Below are 18,033 nucleotides of genomic sequence, written 5' to 3'. Positions count from 1 at the left end.
CTAAACAAATAGAGGAATACAAAACCCAGGGTGTAGGCGCTGGGCAGCAATAGCTGTGTGGAATGGTGTAGAGTTGTGAAATTAAATATGACCACCTCTGCACAGTGCCACCCACAAAACGTGACTGTTTTTTGTATTGCTCTTGTGTAGATCCCTCTCGCTCATCAGATCTGGTGATTACAGAACACTTCATAAAACTTGACTGTAACTACCTGAACTACCATAGATCCCCTTGGATGCCGTTCCAACGTCAGGTTAGGTTGGGATTTTTTATTATTGAGTAGGATACGGTGCCAACTATCTATGGTTTTCTATGCAGGGGAGAACAGCCAAATATTATTTAGGATATGGCAGAGTGCCGTGCCACATCCTATCCTACACGTGCCATCATCCAGGGGTTAAATTCAAGGCATGGGAAGTTCTTAATTTGTATGGAAATAATGGATTTATTTTCTTTCTTGTGGATTTTGTGTTGGATTTTCAAGCTCAGTTTTTCCTGTAGCTCAGTGGTTAGAGCATGGCACTAGTCAGGGGTTCGATCCCAGGGAATGCACATTCTTAGAAACAAATGTTTAGTGTAAAGTATAATGCAATGTAAGTCGCTTTGAATAAATGTAAATGTAAGATACTGTGTACAGTATGTTTTACCCATGACCTTTGCACTGGTTGCAAAAAGCTCTGCCAAATGAAATACAGAATGTTTGCATGTGGGAAGTTGGATTAAAATCATGCTTGTCTGTAGTTCATTGCTACACAATACACAACGAAGCATACATCTGATTATCAGATTAAACGCAACACACAATAACACATGTAAGAGTGCGTGTTATGTCGTTGAAGCGTTTGTGTGTATACTGTATATCTAAACTGTATTTCTGTTATTCACCTGACATGAACCTGAACATCTTTTGTATTCGTGCCTGCTTAATACTCAGTGTTTCCTGGCAAATAACACGAAACATCTGTGTGCTTTGTGTAGAAAGACCTCTACGCCTCTAACCAGACCCAGCACTCTTTGAAAGTTGTGCGAACTTATGGTGTACACCCCTACACATAATCATCTAGTAGAACATGTTCCTGGATCGATATCTTTGTTGGTCCTGGAAAGGTTTTTCCATCATACAAATCAGATTCTGAACTTAGAGGGATAGCAGGGTTACATTAAACTGGTCTGATGTGATAAAGTGGTATAATGTCTGCTCTTGTAAATGAGACACAGCCATGTCAAACAACGGGACGTTGTTGTTGTTGTTTGTTTTTGTGGGGTTGGAATGAATAGCCCTGCCAAAGCACCATGTATTGCGTTTCATCGAGTTGCAATTTCAATTTTAGTGTGAACTACAGAACACTAGCGTCAGATTGTATTTAAAGGAAAAGTTCAGCCAGAAATGAAAATGCACCCATTTGCCATCCCAGACGTTTATTAATTACTTTCTTTAGTTAAACACAAATTAATAGTTTTAATGGTAACACTTTAGTGTAGGGGGCATTTTTCACTATTAACTAGTTGTTATTGGAGTACCTATTATTGGCATATTGGCTTTTTATTTGTACGTATAAAGCACATATTCTGCATGACCATACTCAATATACCCGCTATATTATGCTAACGTTATCCTCCTAAATACATGGTAAATTCACGTCAATTTACAAGATAATCCTGCTTGTTCTGTCCCAGGTTGAAAAAGCACTCGGGCTTGATGTGATTCGCACAAACCAGCTGGTTTTTACTTATGGTTTCTGATGGATTTCCACAAAATTTTTCCAAAAAAAAAATCCACCTGGGAAATCCACTCATGTCTCTTCCCAGGTTTGGAATCTGTGCAGTGACTACATTGCTTGTTGTCCACAATTTAGCCTTGGAGTCACGTACAGTGCCGTCGCTTGTGAAAACAACAATGGCGAAGCGCAGTGGGTGGAACTGTGTATAATAAGGCGGTAACATTATAAAAAAAATCCACTTTGGACATCACAACCAGAACGAAATCTGAAAGACTCGATTTCTCACATGTTTGCATGGAAAGGCAAACCAAAACAAACTTACTGCAAACTTACTGTCACATTTTCACGATTATAGCACTTAAACACGGAAAAAAGTGGGGTTTTCATATGATGTCTCCTTTAACAACTTTCACTTTTATAAATATTTAAGTAAATGCTGAAATTAACATGAACTAAGAATAATAAATGCCCTACAGGATTTGTTGATTAACTAATCAACATATGCATTAACTAATAGCAAATACTCAACTTTATTGTAATGTGTTACCCAAGTTATTAATTTATGTTTAACTGAAGAAAGGAAGTCAAATACATCCATACATGGCATGAGGGTCAGTTAATTATGAAAGAATTTTCATTCAATTTATATTTCTCTATTCCCCTGAAAGGCGTGTGCAATAAAAACAACTTAATAATATAAGTTCAGTTTTTTAATGCACAACATTTTCTTTTTAGTCCTCTGAGTTTGTCTTAAACCCACAATGGGTTTTCAAGGTCAAGATGAGGATTTTTAAGGACTGGCCACTATTTTACACACCCAATTTGACTTTAAGAAAGGCCTCCTAAGGAAACGTCCAATCTCATAGCTGGAGGAGAAATCCCGGCTCCATCTGAAATAGAGAGAGAGAGAGTAGGTGATGATTCACACACACCCACATACACACACACACACACACACACCCACATACACACATTAGTCCACACAGTGTCATGATGAATGTTGTGGAGTTGTGATGCATTTGGCGGTTGGCTGGAGGCAGCAGATGGGTCAGAACAGGATCCGTATAGGCAGTTCCTGTTGCTTCTTATAGGCAATAATGAGAAAAAAACACTTCAAAACAAACTCAACATTCTTTTTATCGGCTAATGGGAGAAACAGCGGCAGCAGCAGTGTATGTTTCAACCAGTATCTGTCGACATGAATTGTTAAGTTTGAGAAAAATCATTTGCATGAAAGAGAAAAAAAGAGAAAATCATTGCTTGATTCTTTTCCTTAATTTCATGTGGTTCAGTAGCATAGCTGGATTTTAATTTTTCGCTCTCACTCTTTCTCAGGGTTGGCTGCAGAGGTATGGGTACCTCCCCCCTACAGACCCCAGAATGTCCGTCCTGCGGTCGGATCAGACCATGCAGTCTGCTATCGCTGCTATGCAGCGTCTCTACGGCCTTAATGTCACTGGTGCACTAAATAGGAACACTGTTGAGTGAGTATCACTTGTAATTATATACTCCAACTTAAACACACAGTCTCTCAATCACACATTTACCCGATCAGAAAAATGAAGACCATTAGACGCTTAGGTTTGAGTAGTTATGAATTTGAATAGTTATGATCTGTGTGACATTATCGTGCATAAGGAATGTAATGTTTAGCACATCACAACATCTGGCCGACATCATAACTCTTATTTGCTCTGTTTGTTTCCTTTTTGCTTCTGCATAGTGAAAACACCATAAGGTGAGGCTGATTCTCCTCCTGTGGTTTGTGCTTTGCCTTCAAACCTCTCTCTCTCTCTCTCTCTCTCTCTCTCTCGCTTTCTCTCTTTCAAAGTTATCCTTCCTTTTTCTTTCTGTGTCTCTGTATGAGCTGTATTTGAAGATGTTGTCATTAAGATAGCAAGTTAATTGCCCAGGGTACCCTTACAAAATGTACTTTGGCATGATTATGCTTTTCTTTGAAGTACCATGGAAATATCATAGCAATTCTTTTTAATACCACTCCCACAGTATTATTTGTAAGGGTGAGCAAAGCTTTGATGTTTAACAGCGTCTTGCATACAAACGCGTATATACTATAAGTATAACACATGCTATCAAACAAATGAAAATATAGTTTTTTATTCATATTTCTTTTGTGGGTCCTGTTAAAATATTTAAATGTCCATGGGATGAACTTTAAAAAGGAAAAGTTTTTTTAACACATTTGCAAACAACAGCTTTCTTGTTTGAAGCATAAATTGTTCATAAATACGTTTTTCAATGACAACAAGACGAATCTATTTGCAAACTTTATTCATAATTATTCTTTGACAACAATTGTTTTATTGTTGCTTCATGGGTGAACTTCAAAACAAGTTAATATTTAGATTTAGATTTGCTTAGGAATAGTAAATAAATAAAGCTATTAATTATACAATATGTACAGATACTTCTTGATGTTGATCATGTAAATCCCGAATCCAGTAGGAGTTAATAAAGGAACATTTTAGTCCAAAATGTATAAAATTGTGTGTTGTGAATGTGACCGAGTGCGTTGTTAATGAGATTGTTACTTTCTCTCCCAGCTGGATGAAAAAGCCGAGGTGTGGGGTGCCTGACCAGTTCGGTGGTCCCTCAAAATTTAGCGTCCGAAAAAGACGTTACGCCCTCACAGGGCAAAAGTGGCAACATAAACATATCACATACAGGTAAGCCACATCAACTTTCCGTGTGTGTGTGTTATGAAACATATTTGAGCAGGTGTATAAGATTTATTCCATAAATAAGACCAATTTATATGACAAGAACACTTACATAACATATTGAAAATTGTTTTTAAGAAAAACTCTCACATGAAGTGTAATCTTTATGTTTTGTGTTGCTTTTAGGCATTTGTCTAAACAAATTTAGTGAGTTTATGCTAAGATGAAATGAAAATGATGACGTGTTCTTTAAGCAAACAACATTTAATTTACATTTAAGTAAATTGGACTTGTTTTTGGGCCTTGTCGTGTTATACTGTATTTTATTGCTCATCAAGACTCAAATACTCCATCCATCTCTCTCTCCCGGCAGGACCCTTTCTCACCCTGTGTGTAAAAGTCAACAGAGCTTTATTGGAATGATTTTAAAGTGCTTGTGCAGGAAATAAATATAACAGGTTAGGGGAGAAAATACAATAAATAAACTGTTTCTTTCACCTGCAGCTTACACTGATCTATTTTAGATGCAAATGATAACCACATAAAATATTTAGTCTAGTGGTACACTCTTAAAAAATAAATGGGCTTAAAAGGTTCTTCACGTCGATGCCATAGAAGAACCATTTTTGGTTTCAGAAAGAACCATTTAGTCAAAGGTTCTTTAAAGAAACATCTCTTTCTTACTTTTTATAATCTAAGATGTTAAAGGTTCTTTATGGAACAAAAAGGTTTTTCTATGCCATCGAAGAACCTTTAGAAGCACCTTTTTTTAAGACTAGTATTACTTATCTTTCTGTTTTTACTGTATATCTATATTTCTCCTCTCTGTATTATCTCTTTGAACAGAGATAATACAGAAACCATTTTAACCCAACCGTTGGGTTTGTCTCTTTTTGACCCAATGCTGGGTTCTTCCACCCAAAAAAGTAGTCCCACTTTAAAGTATCATCCGATTGATCCTATACTACCTTTTTTACTGAATAATTCATGGTAGCACAATAGAAATACAATATTCACACTTCTGCTTCCCTCCAACTGTTTGCTTGTAACTCTTTAAATGTAAGTGAATTAATTGTGCTTTTAAAAGTGCTTTTTCATTAGATTTTCTCAACTGATGGACAAGATTTTATTATTTTCTTTGATAACGGACAGCATGTCAAATTTTGTCAACAGAGACTGACGGTTCACTATTAATCTTTTTAACAGCAACATAACAAATTTATAATTATAGACATGACATATTGGTTTGATTTTGTTGTTTAAAAAGTGATGGAGGGATGATAGACAGTGGTTGCCAGGGACAACCGACAACATTCATTTTAGCGGTCATTATGCAATATATCTGAAATATTTGACAGTGAAAATGCCATGAATTAGTAATTATTTTCAATTATAATTGATTAAGCAGTGGTCAGCCATGAGAGAGAGTGAGAGAGAGAGAGAGAGAAAGAATGATTATGTAATGGAATGCAGCCTGTTGGCTTTAAGCAGGAGTGTGTGCGTGTGCTCTGTGTGTGTAGTCAGGCACAGCAGATGGGTGGGCAGATGTTCCCACAGCACTGCCTGCTCTCTTCAAGTGATCCGGACTGTTCCACCTTTCACCTTCCCCTAACCCTGGATTATACCATGTGAACACATTCACACAGTGATCCTATATCCCCTGCTATATCAACCACCAACAGTGTATGTGTGTGTTATTCTGGGCTGTTGAGAGTATGTAATTAACCTGGTCTCAAAGACGTCTGTGTCCTCATAACCACAGACACTCACACGCTCATTCACGTAACTGACATTGATTCAATAATGGCAGCTGAGAGCGTATAAAACAAGTGATGTGTTGTGTATTCAGAGTTTAAAGGGCAGATGCCGGGTTTTGTTTTTAAATGGGTTTGGAAAGCACATAGAATGCTTCAGTGTTTGAATGAGCATGGTAATAGATCTTGGTTTTGTCGAAGCCAACCTGGTAATGTCTCAAATGATTTGGAAAATGAAAGTTTCAAACACACTTTCTCTAAATAACAACCAATAACTGGAGCAGAACTAGTGGTCGACCGATATGTGTTTAAAGGCTAATACCGGTTTGGCTGAAAAGAGTCTGATATAACACAAATGCGATTGAATGAGTAAATGAGATACAGAAATACAGCAAATTTGGTTAATATGAATAAAATATAGCAATTTAAACGTATAATTGATACTTACCATATTTTTTTTATCTCATCCACCTTACACAACCTCTTTAGGATGGTCATATTACATTCTAAGTGGCAAATGCCTGCTTTACATCTTAGTGGCATTTTTATGAATAAAATGCTAATGTGATGTATGGCACCCAAACAGAAAAAATTATAGCCAATTTGTAAAACATATATCGGCATTAGCCAAATATCGGCCGATATATCGGTAATATGACCATCTATCACTAAGCAGAACTGTAGCAAGGATCTGTAATTTGTAAATAAATATTATTGTTGTTGATATTATTGGATTGCATGGACACGTGTGTATGAAGGCATTTGTATCTCTGACATAATTTATATTATTTAAAATAAAAATTCCACTCTCTTGTCTCAAATTATAAAGATTTTATTCCATCTCATTCTAAAAATCACACCCTGCCAACCAAATGCTGCTTGGTATCCAAACGTGATGTAAATATATTCATTATTTAATGATTTCCTAACATCTAAAGAGTCACGCTAGTATCTAGCAGAAGCAGCGACTCAGAAAGGTGTTGAAAGGTTTGTAGGACACCTCACACTCTAACAAGCTGTCTGCATGGCAGCTGTGATGAATATCTAAGACGAGGAAAATAAGAAAGTTCACAGACAGGATGATGATTTCGATGTACTGCAACTGAGAGCGAGAAGAAAATACAATAGGAGAAGCCAGATGTTGATCGAATAGTTTGCAGGAAATAGACAGAACAACTGTCTGTGAAGGATATCCAAACCTTATCACACACCACATGGACAGAGAGAGCTAAGGTTCCAATGAGATACTATTTCTTGTAAATATTTAATCTAAATTCCTCATCACATTTGAGAAGACAGGTGTTGTATTGTTACTTGAAAGTAATTTCACAGCCATTATACTAGGCATTAACACAAAAGGCAAATAAAAAGAAAACATCCCTTAAATGACCATTGACAATACGTAATACTATAATACAAAGTGTCAAAATGCCCAAATATTTTGTTTATGTAACTATTCACTAATGGCGTTCTGTTCTCTAAAGTTTATGCATACCCTTCTGTCATTTCAAACTTTCTTTTGACCGCGAAATACAAAATAAGATATTTTGAAGAACATTGTTAATCAAACAGCATTGTCCCATATTGACCTTATTATGGACACAATTTTTTTGTTGTGTTTCACAGAAGAAAGAGTCATGAACAGATTTTATATACAGGATGAATAAATGAGAGAAGTTTTATTTTGGGGTAAACTTTCCCTTTAGAGACAGCATTGCTTCATTACTGTAGGCACCAGAGGCAAAATGAAAAGGTCACTTTTATTAAAAAATCCCTTTTAAAATGTGTTTTAAACATTTATGAAATCTTTTAAGGTTTAAAGACTGGCCACATCAGGCGACTTCTGTGGTGTTTGATTGTCAAATCCTAATAGGAAAATAAATCCCATCCAATAAATCCCAGTCCTTGTCCAACATCTGTATAACCTCAAGCAGAGGAAGAAGATGCTGTTTCTTTCTTTCATTGACATTTTATGGGGTGGGTGGTGTTCCAAACCTAGGTGGTTTCAACCAACATATAGAAAAAAATATGTTTTGACACCTGTCTAAAAGTATCTTCAGTTCTCCTATTTTAACTGCCGTCGTTTACTCTTTCCAGCATAAAAAACACTACGCCTAAAGTGGGTGCTGAAGAGACCCACAACGCCATCCGCCGGGCGTTCGATGTGTGGCAGAGTGTCACGCCGCTGCGGTTCGAGGCCGTTCCCTACAGTGACCTGGAGCGCAACAAGAAAGACGTGGATATTACTATCATTTTCGCCTCAGGTTTCCATGGCGACAGCTCACCCTTCGATGGAGAAGGGGGTTTTCTTGCACATGCGTACTTCCCCGGCCCGGGGATCGGAGGAGACACACATTTTGATTCGGATGAGCCGTGGACGTTGGGGAATCCTAACCATGACGGTATGTAAACAGGTTTATATCAGTCACTGTTCATGTTGGTGAATCATCTTAAAGATGCTACCGGTTGCTTGTTGTGTATTTTCTTCTAGCACCTTAATGCAAGTGTACTATATCGTAATGTGGATTTTACTGGTTTTAGATTTGCTCACTCCTTGGCATGTAAAAGCAAAATAAAGGTTTTTTGTTTGTGGTTTGAAGTCTGAATTGCTTGCGATGTTCCTTTGGATTAAAGGATGGCTAAATGACTAAATTGAATGTAAATGTGGGAGTTCGTAGGCCAGCTTAAGCAACAGGTCAGCAGACTTTAGCTCTGAGGTTGGATTGTCTCTGATACTATAAATTCTCAGTCGGGGGTGTTTCCGAAAGTATGATTTGCTCAGAATATATGGTGTGGGCGGAGCAAACTGCCATTAATCCTTCTACAGGAATCAGTTCAGTTGACAATATAAAAAAGCCCACAGCTCTCCACCTCTATCATGTCACTATATCTTTCCTATCCTCCACCTCATCTCAATGCCCTCTATCTGTCCCTGCTTCACTCCTCCACCAGATCTCACTCCATTTATTGCTTCTCACACTTTTAATAGGTTGTTTGGAATCACATGGTTTTATGACACGCGGCTGGAGGGCAGTAAGTGATTTTCCTCCATTGGAATTCACAATCACAAACTCAGGGTACATACGTTTAACCTGAACAACAACCAGGTTAGCCCACATTTCTGAACAAGCCCTTATTAAATGGATAAAGTGAAAAATCTTGCGTTAAGCATTCTTCCCCATTGAAGTCCATTATAAGGAAACAGTTTAATTTACCATGTCAAAATACCACGGAAAACCACGTTATGTGGTTTCTTTATAATGAACTTCTATGAAGAACTTTGACTTAAAGAAGAAGCTTAAGTTGAGACTGTTCTTATCTCTTTAATAAGTGTCTTTTCTTTTTACAGTAGCTAGTGTTTATTACAATTAAGGTTTAAAAGAAATTTGGTTTTAAGCGGTCGTTGTTTTGGTACGTTAAGCTGTTTCATTATAATGGACTTAATGGGGGAGAAATGCTTAAAGTCCTAGTGAAATGAAAAATGACAATTCTTTTTTTCCCTGAAATATTGCAGCGTTTATAGTAAATAGCTTATCAATGTGGGTCATTTTCTTTTTAAAATTCATGTACCTTCATAATCTTCAGTTAAAATCTGAAAATACACTTCCGCCCTGAAATGACGTAAACTAGACGTCTTGGGCGGAGCATCCCTTAACTCCTTCCCTTCATCTGTCAGTCTGCAGCCAGTTTCATTTCAAAACCACGCAACAGCAGTTTTTAAACATCCAATCAATTTGCAGTTAAAAACGTAAACCACGCCCACTTATTTTCGACTTTGAAATTCCTTTTCACTCGGAAATGTGCCAGAATACTATGTAAAAACTATCGCTTACTGGGGACTTTAATGCAAGATTTATCACTTTATTAATTTAATCAGGACTCGATCTTTGCAGCTAGTGTTCATGACAAGGTTCTTGAGCAGATTCAGATTTACAACTTTTTTTATCTCTGTTTCCAAGTCAATTCTCCATTTTATCCCTTCCTGAACGTCAACTTTTGCTACACAATAAAAACACATTTCATGGTTTGATCGAATTGAATAGTAAAAAACGAAGCAAAACAAAGGTTTTTGATTTTGTTATATTAAATTCCTATGGACAAAATCAATTGCTGCCCTCCATCTCAACTTTGCGCAGTGCTGTGACGTCATGTGCAAACAACCTATTTGGCTGTTATACAGCTTATCTTGTAGGTATTATTTCTCTCTTTAAAAAGTGACTTTATTTGCAAAAACAGATAAATGTTTTTTTATTATGTTCTTATTATGGTATGATGTGTTTTATTGTATCAGTTAGCTTTATTTTTTGAGTTACTATTACTTAATCAAAACAACCCAACTGCAGAGTTTAGGATATTACTTGGAATGCACAATAAAAAACATGATTTAAAAAAAAAAAGAACTCTTGATATGTATATAACTGTGCCTGTGACAAATGTTATCTTGAATCACAATGAAAAAACAACCTGGCTACCCGCATAAAAAATACTGTACTATAGTAAGCTAGAGATGTAGGGGGAATTCTTGTCCGTCATTTTTCGACAGTCATCTCAAGGCTTAGAGTGTCAGAATTGAAAATGTGTACACATATATATTTTTTAATACAGAAATACTTTTTAATGATTTTGGCTTTAAATTATTGCACTATTATCTTAGAAACAATCCTGTCACTACACTGCCGGGCGCTGTCGTTCTGTTGACGTGCAGTGGGGGATTCCAGCTCTCGAGGCCATTGCGTTCACCCTCACATGAGCCGACACTTCCACCGTCTGGCTTTGGACATCCTGTTTAACTTCCTGCCCTCAGTCTCTGTGACATGAAAGTGAGTTGGGCTGTAAGTAGGTCAGGAGAGTTGTGTGTTAAAGAGGAAGTGACAGGGATTCTGGGAGCATAAAAAGGCGGGCACAGCTCTGGGTTAGCAGGACAAATGACTCATTGAAGTGTATTTATTTGTCGCTCGACTCTGTTTTAAAATTCTCACCTTGTTTTCACATTCTGCTTATATCTCCTTCAGAAGAACATTATTGGGCCATAGAAGTGTGTGTGTGAAGGAGAGTGGTTAGACCTCACACCAGGAGCAATCTCCTGTTCTCATTCGAGGCTAAGAGAAAAACAGATTGTCTGTGATGATAAAGGTAAAATACACAGGATAGAGCTATAAAAAGTTTTTTTTTTGCGTGTACAACTACAGCATTCAACAATTTAAACGAATAAGCCACTTAAAAAGTTACGCGTTAAGCAAATCCGAAATGCTGGCCAATAAGCAAACAAAACACGTTATAGCAACGCTGTAGCAACGTCCTGGCAACCACCTACTATACCTTCGGTACGGCACACACTAGTTAATTTTCCTTCAAAAAATTTACAAATCTTGTTTTATCTAACACGCCCACCATCCAATTTATGTCTGCCTTCTTAAGCAAATAAGAAAAACGATCATTTTTGGCTGCAATACGACCGTAACAGCCAGGCACTCTACTTAAAGATTAAACTCCTAAAGCAAGATATGCAGCCATTGTTTTATTTCAACCAAAATGTCCCCAGGGGAGAATGATGGATTCCGACAGATCCCAGATTTTTTCGCGCCTTAAAGTTGATGCGATAACATCAACTACAGTGAAAAATATGAAACGTTCATGTGGCTGCATTCATGCAGGAAATTAAAATTCCAGAGCGATATTTTCTCTCCCTCACCCAAATCAGGGTGAGACGGGGTTCGCAGGGTTATAAAAACAATCAGGAGTGAGAGGAACGGCCAGAATGTCTCATGAATCAGAATCGCTTGAATAATTGAACGATCTCAACTACGTATACGATGAAAAAGTTTAGTCACGCTTGTTGGGCCGTCCACGAGAGCCAGTCGGATTTTTGTTCATGTTAGATTGACTTGAGGAGGAGAAAGAAGGTGTAAAGAGAACGATCCTGGAAGGACGGGAACATCAGAGACTATGCAGAGTACAAGCTGTCTTGGAAGCGAATTTCTGGCAAGATGAGGTCAATAAAACGAATGTTTTTTAACTGCAGGAAGCGGGACTGTTATAAATTGTATCTCTAGATGGGCCAGTTGGATGTCAACAAACAAAAGTGAGGTGTGTTTTTCTGCGTGTATTGTTGATAAGTGTCACAAAAAACATTATTATGTAAACAGGGGGTGATGCATCATTTCTTTATTTTAATGACAATAAATATCGTGATAATATGACGTCATAATACTTTAAAGCTGTGCAGTAAATACAAGAAATCAATTTTTTTTTTTATGGTACGTGATTCACTGGTGCATTGCTTTTATAATCTTTCAACAAAATATATGAGCTATTTTATATGTTTGAAATGTCTTTTTGCTGTATTTACCTAATTTAAAAACCTAATTAAAACAAAACCAACCAATAACTGTAGACTAACATCTATGATCCAATCAATATGTAGTAGAGTAGGCGGGGCGAGACCGTGGTTCGAGTCCGGTGAGTAATTGTGAATTAGCGCCAGCTGTGCGCAGACCGGGCTCGAATCACGTAGGAGATAGGGAGCATATAAAAGGAACGAGCGACCGGACCGTCGTTGAGAGAGGACCGGGCCCGAACTTGTGTTATGTTTGTATTTATATTTATGTTTTGTTCGCTGGCGGTCGTCCGTGAGGGGCCGCCGGCTGTTATATTACTTTATTAAATGTTTTGAATGTCTTCCGGTTCCCGACTCCTTCCTTCCATTTTATGGAGATTTATTACACAAAATATTGGACCTTATATTATATTTCATCTAATGTTTGCGCTATAGATAGTTGGTCATTTCATTTTACCACACCAGGTGTAATTTGTTATATTTGTATTAGTTGTAGTAGGACAATGTAGTTTATTTATGTAAGTGAGGATAGCAGAATAAAGTAAACTGTGACAAATAATACCCCAAAAATATTTATACAGTGGATTACGACTGAAATTGGTTAAAATTTGGGACCAAATTTTCAGATACTTTGCTTTTTCTGCTTAAGTGTTTTTTCTTTAATTGGTAATGTGCCTTTTACACCACAGACTGAACAAAATGAAGCATGGCTTAGTAACCGTGCGCGAAAGACAATAGAAATGTTAATGAAGTGATTGGTTATAATGGAAACTATAATGGTGTCTATGTAATGGATCCTATTAGAGGAATGTTATCTGGCACGGTAATTCTATTGAAATAATGTCTAAAACACAAAACAAAAGGAAATTGGTGACGGTTTAAAGGTAAAAGCTAGTGGTTCATATAGGAAACCAATAGAATTTCTGTGATGGTTTCTGTTGGGTTTCTATTGTTTTTTTCTAGTGTGTCAGAATTATAATCCCTGCATCCTTATTTTATACAGTATGCCCAACAAAGTTTCCAACTAAACCGTGTATGAAAAATCAATAAGTGTTATGTTGTTTATAGTTTGTAGTGGTTTTAACGGCCTGCAGACCCAGTGCTGTACGATCCATATCCTCTATGTGTAAGGAGAGCGATTCATGCTGGTACACACCAGGTCTGCTCTCAAAATAGGCTCTCACCCACCGACTGAAGCATTAGCATTCCATGTGGGCAGCAGAAGTGCTTTCCGCCAGCACAGCCTGCCTCCCTCACTCTCTTTTTCTCTCGCTTTCTCTCAAACCACTCTTTCCATTCAAGATTTGCCTCACACAACAGAGGGACGTAAGGCCGGGATAGCTTGACCCATGCGTGTGTGTTAAATACTGTCCTTAATCTCGGCTCTCTTAAAGTCACTTTCTCCGGACTCAGCACCAGCCTGTTTTTATTCACGGCACGGGTTTGACTCGGGTTAAGAGGTTTCATTTCTTTAATTAAATTGGCTTGGTTTTGTAGTTATTTCATGGGATGTCGGTCGGGACTACAAAAGGTTTCGGGGCCAGACCAAGTTTATCTGATTTGATAATTTTTCTTATAAAATATGATAAAAAGGTTTAGGACAGGAGAGCTGGGACAGGAGAAGAGGCGATTTAGGACAGAGAGCCGTAGATGACGGAACAGCTGGTCTCTCCACAATGCCTCATCTGTTCACAGGCACTAGATCATTTTTTTCACACCGATGAGTGAACCTGAATCTGATCTCTCCTGGAATCATTCGCGGGTAACAGAAGAACGCCAGGAACGCGAGGACTCCCTCTCGCTATATTTCACTCTTGCCCTCTTTCTCCGTTTTTTGATCCAAAGCGTAATTTTTTCCCAGCATTAATGTTTTCTATTACCACACTTGCTGAAATGAAGACTAATAATGTTTCTAATTAGCATGGATTCTATTGATAGATGTACAACAGTGAAAATTAGTCTTTATTTACTGAACCGCCGTTCTGTCATATAATGGAAGTGAATGGGGACTGGGGCTGCCAAGCTTCGAGATGACAACAAACGACCATTAAAGGGTCATAAAAGTGGCTGTCATGCATTCAATGCCAATTTCAAAGTAAAGCTTAATTTTCCATTATTTTAAATATCTTCTTTGTTTTTTATCATCATTTTGAAGCTTTACGGCTCCAGTCCCCATTCACTTCCATGTTACGCAAAAGAGCTGCTTGGACTTTAACAACCAGTCCTGCTGTTTTAGGTGCTGCTGTATTTATCTTTCTGCTTTGTTAACCGTAGAGCCAGTAAGGTTCTGTTTTTTGGGCAAGCTAGCAGGTTGCCATGGGTTGTGTTAGCAGGATGTAGAGCTAGCAGGGCCTATTAATGGGATATGTTAGCAGAGAATAACATTGACATGGTCTATATGTAGGGCTTCCTTGCGGGGTGTAATGACTTGTGCTAGCGGGATGTTGAACACAGAAATGTAATAAGCAATTAAAAATGGCACATTAGCATAAAACTGGGGTTCTGGTAATGGCAGGGGCTAATAGACAGTTCTTATCACATGGTACCCGTGTATTTCTGGTCAAGATGTAGCATGTAGTCAGTCTTCATCTGAACAGGAGGTTTGTCTACTGCAAAGAGGAAATCTGTCTGGGATATTAGATTGGTGTGACTCGTCTCAAGGTATCCTGACTTGTGTTTAGTTGTTGTTGGTTTATTGCTATTCTTTTAAAAAAGCCTGTGTCAACAACATCCTCACACACGTCTTCCTGACAGAATGTTTTTTTCCCCTGAGAATAACTTGTGATGTCATATCCTTTACAAGCTGATGAATCTTTGAAAGTTCATCAAAGATCTTACTTCATCTGTTCTCTTTTATGAGTAATATCCACACAGTGAACTGCAGGAAGGCTTGTCAGTCATTTCCAGCGGTGTTGGATGATCCACTTAGACATTTCCTGTCTCGTGTTTGGAATTAAGCGGATACTACATCAGCTCTGTCATTTGTAATCAGAGTCGGGTCTCTGGAGCTCTGAGTGTGCGAGGCCGTGTAGGCATGATGTGGACCATCTAATATATAATCATAAGACACATCAACTAAAGTGTTTCATTGAATGATTTGTGTTATTTTGGGCAAGATACTGCCAATTTTTTCAGACGGAGTACTATGGTAGAAACATGGTATTTTTGAAGTTCATAAATATAGTAATCATTTAGTACTTGTTTGGTGTACCGTAGTATTACAACCCGGTAGGCGTAAAGGGATAGTTCATCAAAAAATGAAAAAAATCATAATTTACTCAATGACATGTCATGTCAGGTTTTGAATGTCACGAGGGCAAATAAATAATGACAATTTTTTCTTTTTGTGTGAATTAGCTCTTTAAAAGAATCATAAGGAACTTTATTTGTTTTCGATTCCTCTTAAAGATTATTGTCTTAATAATTATATAAATGGTTATTTTTGTCATTTTAAGGCAAAAAGAAAAGAAATATCTTGTCAGTAGCCTGGGGAATGATGAGATCATTTCAGCGTCCGGCAGAACTGTAATAACTCTCAAATAAATTATATTATATAACTCTTGCCAAAACAAAGTATTACCTGCTCACATTTATTGCATCTAGCAACATCACAGTCTTTATCATCTCGCCTCAACCCATATTCAGCTTTTAGATTGTCTGAGTCATGCCACGAACAGAGGCGGAATAAATGCATTTAGACAGAAATCTATAATGCAGAAAACAGTGTCTTAGACTCAGAACGCTGATTGTTGTGCTGGCTTACAGTGACATCACAGTGTCTTTCGTCAGCACCTCTGATTCAGAAAGGTCAATTGAGTTAAGTTTTAGGAAAGTTTAGCATCGACATGCATTTTAAAGCCATTTAAAGAACTGGATATTGTGTACGATATATTCGTCTTCCTGCCATTATAAAGTTTCTGCTATGCTTCTTAAATTTGAAAAACTTGAATTCGTTTTATGTCTGTTTCCCATTTTTGTTTCATATTTTTTTGTGAACTTGCCTCTCGGCTGTCTGCCTAATTACTCAGGTTCTTATGTAAGAGCTGTGACGTTCAGATGCCGCTGTTCTCGTGTGAACTTCTACAGAGCATCTCAGGAGACGTGCGGTGCTGGCCCTCAGCTCAGATTAGCTGATATGATCTTTTTTGCTAAAGTGTTGCTATGAGGTGTCTACGTGGCACTGCTGGCCCACGTCAAAAGAGGCCGTTTCAAAGTCTCTGTGATATTCTGACTCAGATCCCTCTTTCTGAGGGTTTTCAGCCTTTTTGATTCAAAATTGTCAAAAAGACGTTAAATAAAGTTTGGCGGACGTCAAGACATGATCATTTGAGTTGTCATTTGTGTCCATGGACCAAAGAGTGCAGGATGAGCGAACACCTATTATTTCAGACAGTCGCCTACTTTCTAGCATACTACAAAGTGTTATTGCAGTTCTTCTCTCTATTTTTTTTGTCCCACTCCCACGCCACTCCTAAATTCTTATTATTGCTTCCATTTTCTAAGTGTACACTATATTTTCCTTCTAGTATTCTACCAAGCTGATCATTTTCTCTGATATCAGAGCTCTCACGTGGTTCGTTCATTCGTTAGCATTTGATCAGTTGCGTTTTTTGGAACGGTCCGTAGTTGCCAGCTTTGATGCAGGCGATTCCTCCCGGGAGAGCCGAAATAGACTGAAATATCCAGGAATGCAAAACATGCCATCTGATCTCCGTCTCCCACACCGGGCGGTTTATATAAAACACGAGGTGAATGAATAAAAATGCGTCTTCCTTATCTGCGCACTGTGAAAAAAACGCTGTCAGCCGAAAAAGTGAGTCACTGTGAGAAGCAACAACCGAAGAGGGCTGCTGATGTGGCCCGTATGGGCGTACTGTCCTCTGTGGTCCTTGGTTACAGACACATGACGTCTGTCGTGATTGGCTAACCGCCAGCGGCACCATTTTCTGCACCGTTCCATTTCAGAATCATTCCAGAGCGAGCCGGGTGGAGTTTTCCAGCACAGAGGGAAGACGCTCAGCGTGGAGTTTTGATGCAGGGGTGTGTGGGGATGGGTTTGTACTTTAATAACTCCCAGCAGTGGTTGTGGTTTCTCTGGATGAGTTATTTTGGATCGAAAACGGAGAGAGAGACGGTTATGTCATGTGCACAGAACAACTGCACACACATATAAACACTGTCTTGATTTGAAGTACATAAAACAAATAGTTCGGTTTTTATTGCTCGGTGTATTCAGAAATATGATAAATGCTTTAAAAAACATGTTGCTATATTACATGTCATGAATGCTAAATCGAAATAATAAATAATCTAAACGAATAATGGTGCATTCAAGCTACATTATTTGGAAGTATATGTGTTACCTTAGAATCTAAATCTTTATGTTGTGTATGCAACGCTTCAGAAGGTCAAGTTTCAAGAAAGCTATTGCGACCGCATTTACGGTTTAATTTTTTATATTCTTGAGTAAAACATAATTTTCTGTGGGAATTTTTTTATGTTATGGATATTGCTGCTGTCTTTCTGAAACCTTGTATCC

At 37.9% G+C, this 18,033-nt stretch overlaps 1 protein-coding gene across 2 annotated transcripts in view; it reads left to right on the top strand.

Annotated features, from left to right (window-relative positions):
* The window catches only part of LOC130413281 (matrix metalloproteinase-16-like), a 42,882-nt gene that overhangs the window by 7,140 nt on the left and 17,709 nt on the right, over window positions 1-18,033 (top strand). Inside the window, exons 2-5 of one of the 2 annotated variants that reach the window (XM_056738371.1) lie at window positions 3,058-3,206; window positions 3,446-3,460; window positions 4,287-4,409; window positions 8,255-8,559. In XM_056738371.1, coding sequence (XP_056594349.1) covers window positions 3,058-3,206; window positions 3,446-3,460; window positions 4,287-4,409; window positions 8,255-8,559 — 592 coding nt within the window. The remainder of the gene's footprint in view (window positions 1-3,057; window positions 3,207-3,445; window positions 3,461-4,286; window positions 4,410-8,254; window positions 8,560-18,033) is intronic. The other variant, XM_056738372.1, reaches the window with a different exon arrangement.

This window comes from Triplophysa dalaica, chromosome 23 (genome assembly GCF_015846415.1).
Source record: "Triplophysa dalaica isolate WHDGS20190420 chromosome 23, ASM1584641v1, whole genome shotgun sequence".
Taxonomy (NCBI): domain Eukaryota; kingdom Metazoa; phylum Chordata; class Actinopteri; order Cypriniformes; family Nemacheilidae; genus Triplophysa; species Triplophysa dalaica.
The sequence above is the reverse complement of the archived record's forward strand: the minus strand, read 5'-3'. Positions and strand labels throughout refer to the sequence as shown.